General features: G+C 40.9%; 1 protein-coding gene across 2 annotated transcripts; it reads right to left on the bottom strand.

Moving 5' to 3' along the window:
- Positions 1 to 1101: 1101 nt before the first annotated feature.
- slc43a3b (solute carrier family 43 member 3b) lies at positions 1102 to 17159 on the bottom strand. Of its 2 annotated transcripts, none has more exons than XM_030395492.1 (13): positions 17000 to 17159; positions 8575 to 8821; positions 8242 to 8371; positions 5750 to 5796; positions 5555 to 5631; positions 4515 to 4607; positions 4284 to 4423; positions 3556 to 3668; positions 3288 to 3431; positions 3063 to 3170; positions 2695 to 2881; positions 2448 to 2568; positions 1102 to 2313 (listed from the first exon to the last, which is right to left on the bottom strand). In XM_030395492.1, exons 2-13 carry the CDS (start codon positions 8753 to 8755, stop codon positions 2206 to 2208), a joined length of 1449 nt encoding a protein of 482 aa, XP_030251352.1. In that variant the 5' UTR covers positions 8756 to 8821; positions 17000 to 17159; the 3' UTR covers positions 1102 to 2205. The 2 variants fall into 2 exon arrangements, with proteins under 2 accessions (XP_030251352.1, XP_030251351.1); XM_030395491.1 differs by lacking the exon at positions 17000 to 17159 and adding an exon at positions 9237 to 9399 and having other exon boundaries at positions 2004 to 2313.
- Between the last annotated feature and the right edge of the window lie 1431 nt (positions 17160 to 18590).

The raw sequence follows: 18590 nt of genomic DNA, 5'->3' as shown, positions 1-18590 counted from the left end.
GAGTTTATCTGGTCTCTCGGCGTCGTCACGCAGCAGGTGTACAGAGAGCTGGAGAAAGGCTGTTGTGGGGGAGTGTCTCTGTTATTTCAGGTTTAAACCCTGCCAGATCTTTTCCCCCCCAGATGAATCTGCCCCGTGTGAAACGTCTCCACCTCCGTCTCTCTTGAACAACATGGCAACACACTCCCAGACTGATAAGAATCTCTGATGACTGGAGACACCAGACTGTCCTCTGATCCTCAAGGTTTGGAGTTAATTTAAGAGTTTTCCATTGATTTAGCAGGACAGCCCTTTTATTGGACTCACAGTGGACAGGCAAAATACTTACATAGAACAAAAACGCTGCAGCAGAACCAGAAACATAGTTTTTCTTATTCCGTGCACTCTTCTTCCTTGTCAACACCTGGCGCCTACATTACCCACAATGCAGCTTGACCTGGGATGGTTGTTTCTGAGATTCGGGTGTGTTACAACCCTACAAGGCAGCTGGAATTCACACACACAGTAGTTCATGCCAATCAGCATCCTGATAGGAACAAATGGGAAGCAACAAGTGTGATTTAGGCGCGATGACCAGCGAGAGAAGCAATTTATTATTATAATTATTTAAATTTATCTCCATGCCCAAGCTGATATGACTCTCATGACATGACCAGGGTCGTTTTCCCAGACTCAAAAGCTCCTTGAAAGCCACAGAAGACATTACACAACAGAATTCAAAGGCTGACTCCGAATGATGAGTAAACTACTTCTCGATGTCAAGAGTGCCCCTTTAATCTGTCGTCATTAGTGATGAAAGACTTCTGAATACTCTTGAGAGTATCTTGTTACGTCTGCAACACACTCCAGAGTGTCAAGTGTTTGCCACTTAATTTCTGATCCTCCTGACAGTAAACAAATATGTTTATTGGACAGATAAAAGTTAGGAGTCAGAGTAATTCTTGAACCTGGTGAATAGTGACTTACAGACCCGATCCTGATCTGCTGCTCCAGATGCAATAGGCATTTTAACAACGCATTTTTTATTTTGATGATAAGACCTTGTGCAGCTGATATTGAATTAAATACAACAGTCAGTAAACACTCAGTAAACAGGAGGAATTCAAGGTTCAGTCTTTATAAGTTTAATTTTAGTATATTCAGTATTTAAGATACATTTCCCGCAGTTGTTTCATTTATGGTCCTTTTTTACATATATCTTCTTTACAGGTAACACTGAAATTTTTCTCCACCACCTGTAAGTGGCAGTTGCGAGCAGGTAGATATTCTTTCTCACAATACTTGAAAACTGAAACATTCATTTTGGCAAAAGTAAATATCAAAAATTCCCTTTAAACTTCATATCAAAAAGGCATATTTAAGTTGATCCAGCACAGTGAAGAGCTTGCATTTACATATACACATATATATATAGTAAGAGTTCAACAATGGAAAGTACAGCCTGGAACATAAACAAACAAACAAACAAAAAGTACAGATTTCCCTTTATAAATCTTTACATATCATTACTCACGGCACATGGTCATTAAAAATCCTTCATGACACCAAGTTGTTCTTCATTGAACACCTGAGACTCCACAAAACATAAAAGGAGATCACTTTTCTGTCAGGTTTGGCACTACAGTGAAATCAGCAGCTAACAGCTGAACTAAGAGGCCAGCAGGTGGCCAGGCTGTTTCCTGCTCCATTTAATGCATCTGTATGACCTCTTATGTGGAAGGAGCCAGTGCAGAGACACTTGTGTCATGTTAGGGAGCAAACATGACCTTTGTTCCCTCATGCAGGCGCTACATGCAACATTGTTGGTCCTATAGAAAAAAATATGGACATAGAGGAATACCAAAGTGCAAAGTGCGTTATCGTTTGGCACTCTGAAACCACCATGAATGTGGTGTGATAGGACAGAACATAAATGGCGAGAAAACATAAGCTTGCATAAAACAAGTCACATACAACGCGTCACAGTAATTGTGAAGTAGAATTAGAGTCGTCAGCACCAGGCCTCTTAACTGTAAACAAAAGAGAAGAAGCTAACAGAGGCTAGAGCTGCGATTCTAAAGGATGCAGTCGAGAGCAGCCCAGCTCACTTCACTACAGGCTGAAATTCATTTACAAGCGCTCGATGTTGCATTCCAAGTGGAACAAACAAAGAGGTAACAGTGTCGCTGGTGGTGTTAAGGACATGTTAAGTGCGAGGCGTTGCTCTCATCTCGAAGACTCATTTCGCTGGGAGGCGAGACGTCGACAGTGCAGGTACACGGCGAGGGGGTGGATGAAGGCGAGCAGGCTGAGCAACGTCAGACCGACGTTCACCTGCAGCCACACAAGGAGAGAGCGGGGAGAGTTCAGAGATGAAGGTACCAGGAGGAGGAGGAGGAGGGGGAGGGGGAGGAGCAGAGTAAGTGCAGTAATTTGGATTTAAAGTCGTACCATCAGACCGTACTCACATATAAAGGGTCTCCATCCAGAGCTTTCACCAGGGCGAAGCAGGGATACTGCAGCAGAGAGAACACTGCCGACAGAGCCATGATCATACCGTACAGCTTCCCAAAGTGGCATGACGGGAAACTGCACACACAGACACCGACAGATGACAATTCAGTCAAGTAAAAATGAACAAACTCAACAGTTTAGTCCACAGAGAGGTGTGTGCATGTGCATGTGCATGTGCATGCGCATGCGGTTGATACTCACGCCACGCTGATGAAAGCCGCGTTGCCGCCGTAGAGGAAGGAGCGGTTGATCACCTGCAGGATGAAGGTGAGGTACTGAAGCGGCAGGAATGGGGTGGAGGCACAAACCGAGAACAACACACACTGCAGCGCCGTCAGGAAGAGAGACAGCACCGTGGCCCGCAGGTCCGACTCCTCTTCACTCTCCCCTGCAAAGGAAAACAGCATTGGCTCCGTAGGCTTTTATTCCAACTGAACTCTGGACTCTCTTCTACCGGAGAGATGGAACAAGTCCGCCTGACATTTAACACACTGACAGTAGATGTGCCAGGGGTGCGGCCCGTTGGGTTAACCACCATTACTAGCCTTTTATTAGCGTCGGTATGTTACCTGCAGCACGAGGTTTGCCCTTGTGTCTGTCCATGATGAGGCCGTTCCAGGGAGCACAGAGCACGCCACACATCTGCGTTATGGCGAAGGCATTGATGTACTGGCTCACTGTGGGAAACGCACAAACAGGGAGAGGATGGTCGGAGAAACATGAGAAAACACATTTGCTAAAACTAGGAAACCTCCACAGATGCCAAGACCATGCAGAGCGCTTTGTGTGGTTACCCAGCGAAGGCTCTCCTGCTGTCAGCCGCTGCAGCATGGGGTTGAGGGTGCCGATGAAGAGGTAATGTCTGAGCTGCATCACCGACAGCCAGAGCAGGTGCCACAGAAAGAACCGGGACAGAACACACTCACGGAAACTCTTCTCTGAGGGGGACGAGGGGAGACCACAGAAAGAAAGACAGTGAAGTCATTGTTGAGAATTAGGATCCTGGTGTATCTTTCTATGTTTTAATCCACACCACACACACACACACACACACACACACACCTTGTGTCACAGGGACGTCCTTCTTGAGCAGTGTTTCCTCTGTCGTCACTTTCGCGTCACCATTCGCTGTCGGCTGCTCTGAGCTCGGAGTGTTTGACTGACCGCACGTTATCCTGACAAAGGTCAAAGGTCAGAGGGTCAGCTACAGACTGAGGAGTTCATTGTGTACATTGTGGGAATTCTTTGATAGTTAATTAGATTATAGATTAGGTTTTAGGTTTTAAGCTTAGCTTTGATCACATACAGGATCACAACAGGACGTGGAGAATATTAAGACGTTGATAAGAACAAACTTTTTAGTATTCTTAACAGAATGTCTTCATCATCAACAGTGTTGCTGAAGAGTTCTAAAGATCTTTAAAGGGAGCAGATTCCTTTTAACTGGTTTGTGACTCTGACTTTATGTCCAGTCACACCCAAACCCAGTTTTTCCTGCTGTAAGAGGACACTGATGTGTTTACAGAACACAAGCAAAAAGCCCCCCAGCTAAGCTGAGTCAGCTACTGCAGGAAAAAAGGACATTTATAAATCAAACTTTTTACTACTATATATTCATAACCAATAATCAAATAATCTTTTATTCGAATTTAGAAAGGCCTGGTTAGATTTCTTTTTCTTTTCTTTTCTTTTTTTTTAAAAGCTGAAAATAAATGAGCCTTGTTTACACTTGATGTGTCCCTGAAGCACACAGGTGTTGACGTGTGTGTTGGTGTTTTGGGGATGCATACCCGTATGTGTAGTGATCAGGCAGCGGGTAGGGGATGGAGTCTCTCGGCAGCAGGAAGAAAGTCCTGAACAGGTGGATGGCGGCGCAGGAGGACAGGAAGAGGAAGGAGGCGCGGAGAGAGACACCAGCCTCGTGTAACAACTGCAGGAGAAGATGAGACAGGGTGGAGATTATTATCATAAATATATCCAGTAGATTGAATTCATGAGAGCAGCAGGCGGACGTTTCTCACCTTGATGACAAGGAAAAGTGCTGAGGAAGAGTCGAAGGCCCCGTTGTAGAGGGTGATGATGGTGGAGCGGCGGGAGCCGAACAGGTTTCCTACCTTTAGGAGAGATATGATTAAACATAAACATATGAATGTTGCTTTAAAAGGGCATTGTGTAGTTTTGTAAATGTTTATACTTTAGACTCAGAATGATTTATTTTTCCATAACTGAATAAACGAGCCATCCTCAGAGGAAAATAAGGCCCCAGAACACTGTTTGAAGCTAGAAAGGAGGCAGAGTCCGCCACATATAAACACAGTAAAACAGTATGAAATGATGTTGTCCTTTAAAGTCTGTTTGTTTACTTAGTTTGTTCAGTCATGGAAACAAAGACGAGTAACAGTCAGGGTCAGATATTCTAGATCGTGTCTTTTCCACCAAACTTTACAGTGATCCTCCGGTGACAGAGCACACATGCAGGGATCCACAAAAAGCTCAGAAGAGATACATCACCAGACTTCAAACGATGTAAAAAAGAGACCCAGAGAACATAAACCTGGAGTCAAACTCTCATTTTCATTAAATTTTTACCTTAAAGAAATTTGACTTTTGATTTGATTAAACCAAAGTGTTCTCTTGGTGCTTGGTACAAACAAACGCGGATACTGACGTGTTAGACGACTTCACTGTTTTCTCACTTTACCAAAGTCAGAAACTAATAAACGTTTGAGGACAGACATTTTTTAAAAAAAAATGCAGTGTTGTCTGAAGTTATGTCAAACAGCAATATTAGTCTGTCTCGACTAAATTGTTGTGTGTCTATGGGATTAAATAACATCATCTTAATCACAGAAATCGAGCGGAACTGAGCGACTAAACTAAAGGACTTAGTTCTGAAGTTTTGTCTGCAGCGACGCCCACAGCATTAGACTTTGAAAACCCCCTGGATTAAATGTTCATCTTATTTGGGTCCCGCTTCTCCTGTTTTGTTAACTGGAGAAAATAACTGACAGATTGATCTAAAACGGCAGTTATCTTTTCAAATCTGAATACCGACTGTTACCTGCATGTTGGTGATGAGAAACAAGAGGCCGCCGACTGCCAGCAGGGAGAGAGCTGGGAAGAGCATGTTGGACAAAGCTGATGGTGGAAAAGGCAAAAGAAAGAGGGAAATGAGCATCTGCGGCTGCAACGTGAGTGATAATTTAGACAATAAGTGTTTGTGAGAAAACAAAACTATGGAGAACATGTTTCTCACCTGGAACTGCGAAGGCCACCATCAGAGTACCCATAGTGTAGAGAAATCTGGGGGGTGGGGGAGAAATGTATTTTGTCAGTTTATTGGCATTTTTAGAAAACAAATACTTTGAGTTTGGGAATAAAGAAATGTGACATTTGATCCGAAGTTATCCCAGTTAACACATTCGTCTGCTGCTGTTTGGAAAACTCTTGGCCGACTTTAATTTCCTTTACGCGTCCCGTCCTGAGAAAAGTTCCTTCCTCATCTCCACTAGTCCAACTATTTTTTTGCATTCCTTAGCCCTCTTATTTTCCCTCCACCCTCTTTTAGTGGAAACACATGGATGGCCTTAGTACCAGTTTGTTATTGTGGATTTAGATATAGCTGGGGCAATAAACCCGGCAGGTATGTGTGCGTGGTGTTGTGATATATGATTTTAACTCTGAGGTGGTCGGGAGGACTTCTTATTCCCACAGTCTGACCAGCTGTAAACATAAAACACATTTCACATTCCTCCATCCTCTGGTGATTAATAGACCTCCTGACCTTTTATTCTATTTCTTCGTAACTCTCTCTGTTTTCCTGGTTCCAGTTTGAGCTCTGTAAGAGTTGCCCTTTACTGCTTTGCTTTCTTTATTACTCCCTTTTTCTCATTAAACATTTTCTCTACGTTCTGCATTGCTAAGCGTCCACAAGGCTCGGCTGTGTATGCTGCACGCCCATTCACGTGTCTGCTGCTGAATGGAGACCTCAGCAACTTTACAAAACATCCGTCAAGGAAGCTTTTTTTCCTCTGTGTCTTCCTGTGGTGAATCCTCCCTTCTCCCTTTCCTACATGTCCTTTTTTCGACAGATTATTTACCCACATGCAGACGAGCAACACAGTTTCCTCGCTTCTCCTCGTCTCCGTGTGAAGAAACAGCTGTTATCGTAAGCAAACATTTAGGAATGCCTCAGTGGGAAATACCAGAGGCCGGCTCAAAAATACCGCAAATTACCCCTTTGCAGAGTAGTGTTAGCGTAGCCACCAGAGATGAAGAGGACAGGAGGAAGAAAGCTCTGATGCAAAAATGACCTAGTAAACAACATTTTTTTGCTTCTTACTTTTGTGTTTTAATCTTCTGGATGCTCAAGTTACTTTTGTGGTAACACTTCAGTGTGTGGCATCACATTAATCAATGTTGTAAAAATGACTCAAAAGTCATACTTGAGTAAAAGTCTGAAAGTATCTGACATTTAATATACTTAAGCATCAAAAGTAATTTGGTGCAATAACTGTGGCCTACTTAAACATCCAAAGTGTATCTAAATATATATTTCTCATTATTAGAATCAGTGTTATTTCCTTTTTTAAATGAACTGCTCTGATGCAGCATGCAATCTGAAAAGTAACTAGTTCAACTGAGGGTAACTAATTAGCAAGTGTGTGCAGTGGAGTAAAATGTATCGGACGAAGAAGAAGAACACGTAAATACTCAAAACAGCACCTCAAAATTGCACTCAAGTACAGTGCTTGGGTAAATATTTGGTCACAATCTGTCACTGGGTTTAAATAGACATCATTTATACATTTCTGTAAGATATATATAAGTGTATATAAGTACATGAGTATACTGTATATGTCACTGGGTCTGAGTAAATATGTGCTCAGGCTTAATAGGTTTACAGCTCTTGCTGTATCTTCAATTATTTTAGATTGAGCTATTTTAGTCTTTTTAGAGCTTCTTTTCTTTAATCAAAATCAATGGGGTTTTTTTTTTGTTAAATGCCTCATATAAGGTCTGCTGTTAACACAAACCGGAGAGATTTTCATGTTTTGTTCTGACGTAGCGCCAGTATATACCCAGTGTTTGAGTGTCTAAATGAGACACGTTTTTGTCGGGGACATTTGAAGTGAGAGACTCATCTACTCACCAGTCTGTCTTTACAGACCGTCTTTAGTTGCAAACTATTCTAACTCTAACTTTGTGACTCGGTGACGTTGAAATCATGTGATGTGGTACTTTTTATTTTATCTCTGGTGATTTCATTTACACTTCAAAAATCACAAAAGTGGTGTTCAAATGTGAAGGTTGTCAAACGTGCAGGTATCATAAACTTGTGTTTGCGACAGAGCTTATTTTTTAGAAACAATCCAAAATCCAATTGAACAGATCACACAGGCTCTTTTGTCCAGGGCGATGCTAACTTCCTTTAAAAGATACGTCATCCCTTCGCCACTTTATTGTAGAGATTGTGAAATTTTCCATGATGTAGAATAAGAATTTAGAATCTGCTGCACTTGCTGTTCAATGCACACTAATGAACAACCTCTTGATTTTGTTCTTTACTTGTCAACTGTTAGTAACTACTAACAAATTTGTCTGTAAGTTTGTCTGTAAGTTTGTCTGTAGAGGATTTTTAGGCCAGCGCCTTAAAAAACTTTGTTTGGTAAAAAATCACATCTGTTGGATCCATTAATGATTTCCTTTATAATAACTAATTAAGGGTGTTGTTTTTCTTGGACTCACATTCCAAAGAGTCGAGCCACCGTGGTACCAAACCGGTCAAATAGGAAACCATTAGGGAGGGACGAGAAATTGTTCATAAAGGAGGCGATGGTGAAAACAAGCGAAAACTGTTCATCCTGTCCGCTGCAATCTGTAGACACATAAAACGCAGAGACAAAGAGCGACACAAAGGTGGAGAAGAACCTGGTTAAACAGGGAGTCAGGACAAAAAGATCTTCATTCCTCAAATACTGTGAGTTGATTTTAGGAAAGTGCTTGAAAAAAAAACAATGTTTTGCAGCATTAAAGCATCCAGACGCTCAGAGGTAGTAGGGGTGAGGATATCAAACTGACCTAGGACCTGCGTTGTGTTGACTCCAGTGGTGTTGACGCACAGAGAGCTGAAGTAGCCCTCCGTCTTCAGGACAAAAACAAGGGAGGCCCATCCGAACACGGCTCCAGCAAAACACAGACACTCCACCAGACCCGTGGCAAAGGTGAGGCAGTGACGCATCCTCAAAGTGTTCCCCGGCATGGTCGCACGGACTCGCTCACACACGCACGCACGCAGGAAGACGATTCGCAAACACTGTATGTTCACCTGCACGGACGCACACATAAAAACAAGACATTGAGGAGATTAAGTGTTGACACGAACCCACTCTGCACCTTTAAATCAATGGCATGCTTGTTTTCATATAAAGGAAAGAGAGAAGCTGACCGCAGCAGCACTTAAATGGAACAAGTTGCACAAGCCAAACATTAGTCACCACTGGAAACTTTTAGGAACAACATGCTCTGTCCAAATCATTGAGTCAGTCCTGCTTTTGAATAAATTCAGATAAAAGGAAAAAGTTTCTTTAGCGGAGATACTTGAACGCCCAAAACCTCAAATCTTAACAGCAGAAGGAATCAATTACATCATGCTGTCATCTTTTGTGCAGCCACCAAGATGTGAAATCCAGAAACTCAATGCAGAGTTGTTAGTTCACACTCTCCAGCTCTCTTGTACTCACTGTTCAGAGTCCGAGCGTTTCTCCACAGATGTGCTCACAAACCAAACCTCTCTGCTCTTACCCCACTTTCTTTCTTTCTTTATATATGCAAGCTCTTCCTTCCTGTTCCTCACCAGTTTCCTCTCCTCCCTCCCTGCTGTTTGTCTCTTTCTCAATCAGTCTCCATGAGCTGCTGCAAAGAACATCCCTCTGCTCAAATAGTAAACACTCCCACATTCCAGGGCAAGCCAGACAGCCGCACTGCTGAAGACATACTCCAGATGTGGAAACTGGCTCTCTGGGTCATATCTGGGTCCATATGGACAAAACATCCATAATAGACCTTATCACTTCTTGTAAGAAGGGATTATTATGCCACAGGCTTGTTCTTTATCTCCTAGGAATTCGTAGTAGCACCTCCTGGTTGTGTCAGAAGCATCAATAGTAAGGTTACCTCAGGCAAAGATTCAACAAACCTGATATTTAAAAACAACTACGTGTGCAGAGGTTTCTTCATTTTTCACAAGAATCTAGTGTAAAAACTTCACACTACTGCTTGCAAAAGAGCATTTTACACATATTAACCCAGTGTGTTCACAGTGCACTGCCACAAACCAACAGAAACACCAAATATTATATTAAATGAAATCTTTATGAAAGGAACACATTGTTTTCTGGAAAAGTCTGTTGTTTTCCTAGAGCTAAATGACAGTTGATTTCTATTTTTGAAAGAAAAGTTTCTTTTACAAACAAGGAGTGTGAAGTTTGAATGACACTGGTGTTTGCAGTAACAGGAAGGCCTAATGAACGACAGGGACAAGTTGCATTATAGGACGCGTATGAACTGGGCTTTTTTTTTAAGCGTGAGTGATTCTGAGGACTAAAAGTCTGCAAATCTTTTGGTTTCTGCTGCCCTGATTTTAACCACAAATTTTTTTTTTTATCTGTCTCTCTTGGGTCCCCAAAACTACATTGTGTGAGTGCAACACAGTGTTGATGCCGTTAATAAACTACATCATACGATTCTAACTAGCTTGAATCATGCAACACGAATACAGAAATAAAAAAAACATTTTAACAACATTTTATATACTCCAGTCTACAGGAGGTTTTAAGTCACTTCAGTGGGAGCGAAACTTTACAGGTTATAACTGGGCAAGAGATTTAAATCTTTTAAAATTATCCCTCAGAAAATATGGATTTCAAGCATTATTTTACAGCAATATCCCTGTAAAAACAACTTGATTAAAACTGCAGAGTTTACAAAAAAGAAGGTTTTTGAACTCACGTTAGCAGTAGCATCTCTGGCGCGCCGCCGTCATGGCAGACAAAAAGTGTCGTTCCTTGAGTGCGACCTAACAGGCAGGCATTACTCTCCTGCCTTTTAGGTTGCACTCAGGGATCGACACTTTTTGTCTGCCATGACGGCGGCGCCGGAGGTGCTACTGCTAATGTGAGTTGTTCAAAAACCTTCTTTTTAGTAAACTCTTTGTACACAAACAATGTTCTCAATGCTTGTGTTCATGTGTAGAGACCCTGGTGATACTACGAGCAAAGTTTCATGTTGTGTTGAGCCTTCTTAGTGTTTTAAAAATAGTGATTTTGATGCTAGCGTGGCAGTGCCCCCGCACTCCATTTAAAATTAGCTTGCCCGAAAACGAAACTACGGTAAATCTTAAAAGTGCCTCTTTCGTCGTAATTATGGTTTTACACCAAGGTTTGACTCATATTCAATCGAAAATAAAGCCTTGGTTGCTTTTTGGCGAGACTTTCACTTTAAAGCTCCTGTTAGCAAGACTCAGAGACTCAAAATTAACTATCTCACTAACAAGAGCTTTAATACCGGGGGACTGTAGTCACAGAACAAACAAACATTAAAACAAGTGGAGTGTATACCTCCAACAAGCCCCTTCAATTCTATCAAGCCTGATCCAATAGGAAACTTGGTTCGTTTGAAACTACCCATAACTGCTTAACCATAATTTAAGATCATCGGATCTTGTACTCACTACAACAAGCCACCTAAATACGCCTGATCTCACAATGTTAAAAAAACTGAGAAAGAATTCCATCCCTTTATATGGATATGGACCAAAGTAAATGTGGTCTATTCTGCAGTGAGTGGCCATTCTTCCATTCAAGTTTCGAGGAAATCTGTTGATAAGTTTGTGTGTGTCAGCCGAGTTAGGAAAGTACAGTCCATTGTAAAGGTAAGGTCCGGGGGTTATCATGGTGTGTCATTACCGAGTGACTCACAAAAGAGCAACGAGGCAGAGGCTCAAGAGACTTTCAGTGATTAACATTGTGTTGATAAGATAATAATTGATTTTAGCGATTTGATGTTATTTCTTTTGTTTTAATTCACGAAGAGGCGAATGGTGACATCATGTAGTTTTATAGATGCTGTAGCTGTGTTCATTTGCATTTAGTGGGTTGTTGCTATGTCACTTTTGTGGTGGCGGATGAGTAATCAGAGTGCATACCGCTGCATGATATTCATTAGTAGGCCAAGATAATCTGCATGATGTTTAAAGCTCGTTCAAGTAGCTGCCGTTTCATCTCCTGGTGAGCGAGGTCGCCTGCGGCTGAAAGGCAGAGATGTAAATCGATGCAAGAACCACTCATGAGACCTCCGAAATTATGTTTCACCACATTCATCACCTGATCACAAGACCCACATACGCACGCACACTGTGTGACATATAAAAACAAGTTCATACGCACTTCCTTAAAACAGTGACCTCGGGTTATCAAACCCCCTGCCATACGTCTATGTAGCTTTAGCCTTGAGGTAATAACTCCAAAGACGATCAGAGAAGGTTCACATTACACATGGGCTCTATCTAATCACAAGACTTGCTATAGGTTAGATGAGAATGCTGGCATTGTTCTCCCTTTTATTGTTAACATATTCCAAGAAAACACCAGAACTGCAATGAAACCATGCATTCAAATTCAGGCTCAACTTTCAACCCAACACGAGTGGTGAACTGTTGGATGGAGGTTTAAGGATATAAAGTTAAAGACGAGTGTGCAGACATGCAAGCTCCAGAATAAACAAGTCGGTGAACGCTGAGTGGAGAATTTCTGTCAAATGCTCATCAGAGATTATGCCACTCAGCAATTTAGTTGTATTTCATATTAAAGTTTCTCAGGTAAAGACTCTAACTTTACCAGTGAATGTCCACAAAGTCAAACATATGAAATGATAAAGTGGCAAAACCAAATGGTAAAGTAGTGTATGTGTACGTATGTGTTTGCACGCCTGGATCAGGGCCCCCCCGACACTGCACGGGCTGATTATTGGCCGATAATCAACCTTTTTCTAAAAATCAGTATCAGTGTTCTTTGTGTCCAATTACCTATAACATAAAAATGTGCAACTTTCACTTTTTGTATTCGTCAGTCTGTGGTCACTCAATGTCCCAACCACAACAATATCTTATAGGTTACATGCCACAAGTGAAAGCCTATCAATACTACTCAATCTGAATCTGCAAGGTAGCTAATAACTAAAGGAATTTAGTAAAATGTAGTGGGGAAGAGGTATAAAGTAGCAGAAAATGGAAATACTTGTATTTGAATAAACTGTAGTCAATCAACATTGGTTATTCTAATTCTTTCTCTCCTGATTCTAATTATTAATATTCGTATCTGCCCAGAAAAACATGTCGGTAAAATCCCTAGTCTGTACTTTTAGTGGAGCGAGCAGGCAGGTGAGTGTCACGTCGTACATCCTGGTAATGCAAATGTTTATTTAGGGCCATCGTGAATCTCTTGAAGAACCTGATGTGGAAAGGGTCACTAAAAAGTACCGACAGTTTGTGAGAAGTGTGAGAAAAAGTCACAGTACGTCAAAGAAAGAAATTAAATGTAAAACTACCAGCGCAGCATAACAGTGATTGGATTATTCTTGTCTGGCATCATTTTTACACTTCTATTTGTGTACAGATTAAACACAGATGTCGTGTGTTTATTAGTGATATTTACAGCTGCTGCAAGGCAGATTTTGTGATTTTTGGACGGAGCCAGCGAGAGCGATCTGTTTCTGTTTCTGTTTGGTTCTAAACTATCCAACTAGCCATCTGTTAGCTATAGCTTGATATGTACTTGGCAGTGAGGGGAGCTGTATCAATCTTACCTTCTAACTCTCTGCAAGATAAGAAGATAAGTGTATTTACAAAAATGTTTTTGTCACAAGAATGCTCTTCAAGACTGGACTTACTGATCTGGGTGCACCTCGTCGTGTCAGTTGATGTTGTGCTTCAGAACTAAGGCCCAAATTTACTGTGGATTTTTATTACCACACAGTGAACTTCGCAGTTTTTCGTGACTTGGGGGAACTGGGAACTGGGGGAGTTGCCTTACTGTTGGTAATCCAGTTTTGGGATGAAGGTTAGGATACAGGTAGAGGTTATGCATATAGTGAATGCATTCCACATTAACAGCCTACTAAAGTATTGAAGTACAAAAGTGTGTGTGTTTCATAACCAGCAGTCAAACACTCGCTACAATCGTGCCAACAGTAAAAGTGCCAACATCAGCAAATCCTTGGACAGCGTATGGTCAGATGTCGTCACCGCTCATCTTGTTTCTTTAGAAAACTATACCAGAATAGAGACAAACCACGGGACTCCCTGTCATCGTACTCACTACTTCTTCTTTCTAAAAGTGTTGCAGTGGAAGAGAAAGGTAAAGACGAAATGTGGCACATGACTTATAGAAGACCATCATGTGACCGAATCCTGAACATTCACTCTAATCTGTTATGCTTTCATTGTTTTTATAATTCCTTCAGGTTTTCACATGTGTAATCTGTAAAGCGCTCCGGGTTGCCCTCAAGTTTGAAATTTCCTATTTAATGAATTTATGAAACAAAAATACAGCCCGCACACTGCAGAGCAACAACATCCGAGTTATCTAACGCGCCACCCTGCTCTCCATCAGTGAAACTGCACATCGGCATCTTATGTACACTGCGTTGCTGAGAAGTCTGTGCTGATAGATTTAGTACCTGATGGTGAGATGATACCATAATTGTTCATTACACAGTCATAACAAAATATTATACACAAAAAATATATGAAAGAGGGAAGACACTCATTAAGGTGTCTGTAACTACCATCAGGCTGTAAGGCCGTTGTTAAGTACCTAAACTTAGTAATTGAACTGCAAATCCATTGGCCTTGCTTTAATACCATGATTACCTTAATTGCAGTGTTTTAATAAGCATTTGTAGTGCATTACATTGCACTGTGCACTAATTCTGTACAGTTTTGATCTGTATAATAATCTGGATGGTTCTTGTTCGTTGTTTGTGTCTTCATTAATGTTTCGTGTAGCACCCAACAGATGATCAATAGGGGTGTGCCAAAATATCGGTTCTACGATATATCGCGATATTTCGTCTTGAGGTACGTTATCGATACACTGGTGCCAAATATCGATATTTAAAAATGTAAAAAAAAAAAAATGTTTTCTTTTTTTTAACCTTTTTTTTCTTTTTTTGGCCCACCAGCACAACCCCTCTTCGGAGGACAGCTTTATCTTTATTCAAACATAGGTGTACAACCAAATAAAATTTAAAAAATGGTTTAAGTAGCTCTGAAACCCACACATATAGATATTAATGATAGTTGTAGTCAGTGTGTGTGTTAAGAACAGTCACTGTGCAATACACTCTTTGTTTACTTGGCTGTCATTCATGTGAAATTGATTGACACTGTTTTGTAATTCCTGTGAAATGGATTCAGTGCAGTCAATAAATTATGAATTTCTTCAGTGACACAGATATCGTGATGTATCGTGGATGAAATATTTTGCAATATATCGATTATCGCAGAATCGCTGTATCGTGATATTATCGTTATCTTGGGCAAAATATCGTGATAGTATCGTATCGCGAGGTACCTGGTGATACCCAGCCCTAATGATCAAGTCAAATTAAAAGATATATACCTGAGTGCGACCCTCTTTTTTTGTTGTTTCTTCCTTCATTATTGTCAAGCAATAACTTGTACTGAACTGATTTGTGTGAAAGGTCAAATAAAATGCTCTCTACTGTGGTGACCTGAACGAGTCTGAACGTTGACAAAAGCTGTCCGACTGCCCACTGAGAGGGTTACCTGGTAAATGTTTAGGAGCAACACCCCGGAAAAATCCTAAACCTCTGTCGATGAGTCAGTTCAGTGACAGCGTTCGAGGAAAAACTGTGTGGACCGAACAACAAGCAGGACAGTGATGGGTTGTCTATACCCTTTTACTCAACTGGGTTTGACCTGAAACAGTGTTCACAAAATGAAGTTCTTAAATTCATCTTTGCTCTTGTTCCACATCTACGAATGTGTTAACTTACACATTAGTGTCATGGTTTTGAATCTTATCCTGTTTTTGATCATATTCAAAACAAGGTATTTACATGATTGAGCGTGATTTTCAGATACTGGGATTTGATATAGCTCTCTGATCAAATCTGAGATACTGTGACATGTGACCACTTTATCCTGGTTTATGAACACATACAGGAGTGGTTTAGTTAGTGATAGAACAGGAAACCCCTTGCAGACAGTTGACCATTGTCTTTGATACTTTTATGGATATGTACAGGAACATAAAAAACCAATTATTCTTGTTCTTGTGCACATTTGCTAACGACCAGTTAATTTGCTGTGGGTGCAAACGGCCTCAAATGAAACAACAACCGGTTCACTGCAGTTTGACTGAGATAACAGAAATTTTATACTTTAGAAGTTTTACATCGTACTAGGTTGAGGACGGGGGGGAAAAATACACAACAGACTAGAAAATAAAGATGAGATGGTTAATTGAGAGCATTGCATCTGTCCACATGCCCTGGAATACAAAACAAAGCAAACATGAATAAAAACAACAACAAATTACAAACATAGATAATGGCTCATAGTTAGACATGCACCATATATTGTATATGTACCATGCATACTCATATCCATACTGATATACCCAAACACATGTATACCTGCCAAATATGCACATATATACAATATGCAAGTAAATACAAATAAGCAAGTGTGATCCAAACCTGCGAGGAGAGTCATCACTTTTGAACTCTATACAGCTGTGTCAAGTGATTTCGCAAATCAGCTCCTTGCATCTGGTTTTAGACATCTTCGCCAGTGAAATCACTTGATACTGTTTGAATGATACTCTGCATGCAGAGAAGACTTCATGTTCATAGATGCATAGCTGTCCTTTCAGGAGAATGCAGTCAGCACAGGTGTGTAAGATATCCTTTAGAGAACCTGATTAACAGGCTCTCCACTCTCACAATGGGGCCACGGGCAGATACTGTTTGGTATTAAAAAGAGCTTGTGCTCTACAGGGACAATGACAACAAAGACTCTCCTCATGAATTCATGGGAATAGAAATCGCACAAGATACAAACAGTAAAATAACTCACAGAATGAAAAAGGCTGACAGCTCTGAATGCACACTGTATAATGGTGAGACACTTTGCATGAACAAGTGTGATTAAAGGTGTTTGAATATGAGTTGTTTGGTCTCTTTACTGACCCAATGGCAGCAGATGTTCATTACTCCATGGTGCAGAGTGTTACACTTGCTGAGTGACATCTGCCCACACTGAACTGTAAACACTGTTAACAGTGAGTGTAAGTCGTACATGGGATCACACACACACACACACACACACACACACACACACACACACACACACAGAAGCTACAGATCTATTCTCAGTCTATAGCTGTCTGATGTATTGTCAGTGCAGGATGTATACACTTACGTGCTGGTATTCCCTCCTACAGTGATCTCATTGTCCACACCATCCACATATTGTTCGGCCCAGAAGATGTAAAGACCCGACGGGGAGGACCCAGATGCAGCGGCCGACGCTGCATGACGGGGTGGGCGGGTACAGAGAGTGTGTTGTCAGCCTGCTGCTCCCATCTCTGCTCCGTCAAAGCCTCCTCCAGGTCCAAATGCCCCTGGCTTCACCCTGCTGCTGCACACATGCATCAAAACAGACCGATGTGTGTGTTTATCTCAGCAACTGATGGAAAAATTATGACAGATTATCACCTGCTGGGAGTCTGTTATAATTAATTCAAGTTTTACAGGCTGATTTACATAAATCTGTTAAAATTTGTGATAAAACCATTGATTTATTTTTTTTATCATGGACTGATTGGAGTGAGTGGAATAAATGGATGAATACATATATAGATACATAAATGATACACGAGGTTTGATAATCAATACAATATTCACAGGAAATGTACAATAAATGCAGCTTATATGAGCTGTTGAGCTTGTTGGCGCCTCCGTGTGACCATATGATAATATTACATCGTGCTGTGAAAGTGACAGTCACAGCATCACCTCTCATGATTGATAATGCAATGTAACCAAAAATAAACCCCCTGGAAAGTAATTAAGTACACGTACTCAAGTACTGTAGGTGAGAAAAGATTAATTCCCATCCAGCAGGTGAACAGCGGACCGTAAATGTGCTTCTTTCAGCCGGTGTCATTTATTCTACAGAATTAAAGAAAAATAAAAACATGAAAACTAAGCTCGATGACAGAAAATTATCCCCAAGGTAGGTCAGGATAAGATAAGATGAGATAGAAGTCGTAAATGTGAGATAAAATTCATATTTATGAGTTTGCACATCATATGTGTGAGATAAGAAGTCGTGATTTGTGAAATTGAAGGTCAGAACTGAGTTAAAAATTGTGGGAGTGCGTCTCCAGGTTTCTATTTGATTCTATTTAATTGTGCAGTTAATTCTCATATTGTATTTTCAGAAAGTTTTTGAATATCCATCTCTACAGAATACAATACCTATTTAAAAGTATTTTGTATTGCCCTATTATTTTGTTTACATCTAAGTTGTCTACGATATTTTTTGACATTATTTACATCATTAACACAGCCGACGACTGTGTCTTCAATGAACATACAGACAAATAATGTACCAATTATAACAATAAAGCAATATAACCAGTTTTGGTAGATTGGCTCAAGAAGTTCTTTCTCAAATCAGCTTTATTTTTACAGCCCAAAATCCCAGTAACATTGCATCAGTGGGCTTTTACAATCTGTACGATGAGCGACATTCTGTGAAAAAAAAACTTTTAACAGGGAAGGAAAGATGGAAGAAACCTCAGGAAGAGCCACAGACTAGGGTTCTCCCTCCCAGGACTGACAGACAAGAACTGAATATCTGATACAAGGAAGGAAAATATATCAAATATATGTGAAGAATTTGGATCCAGGAGGACGACTGAGCAGGTCAAGGCATCGTCAAGCGGTGTCCCTGTCACACGACCTCCACTCCACTGTGGTCATATTTTTTAAAGATATAGGAGACA

The sequence above is a fragment of the Sparus aurata genome, chromosome 18 (genome assembly GCF_900880675.1).
Source record: "Sparus aurata chromosome 18, fSpaAur1.1, whole genome shotgun sequence".
NCBI lineage: Eukaryota > Metazoa > Chordata > Actinopteri > Spariformes > Sparidae > Sparus > Sparus aurata.
Note: the sequence above shows the minus strand (reverse complement) of the source record. Positions and strands in the feature narration are given on the sequence as shown.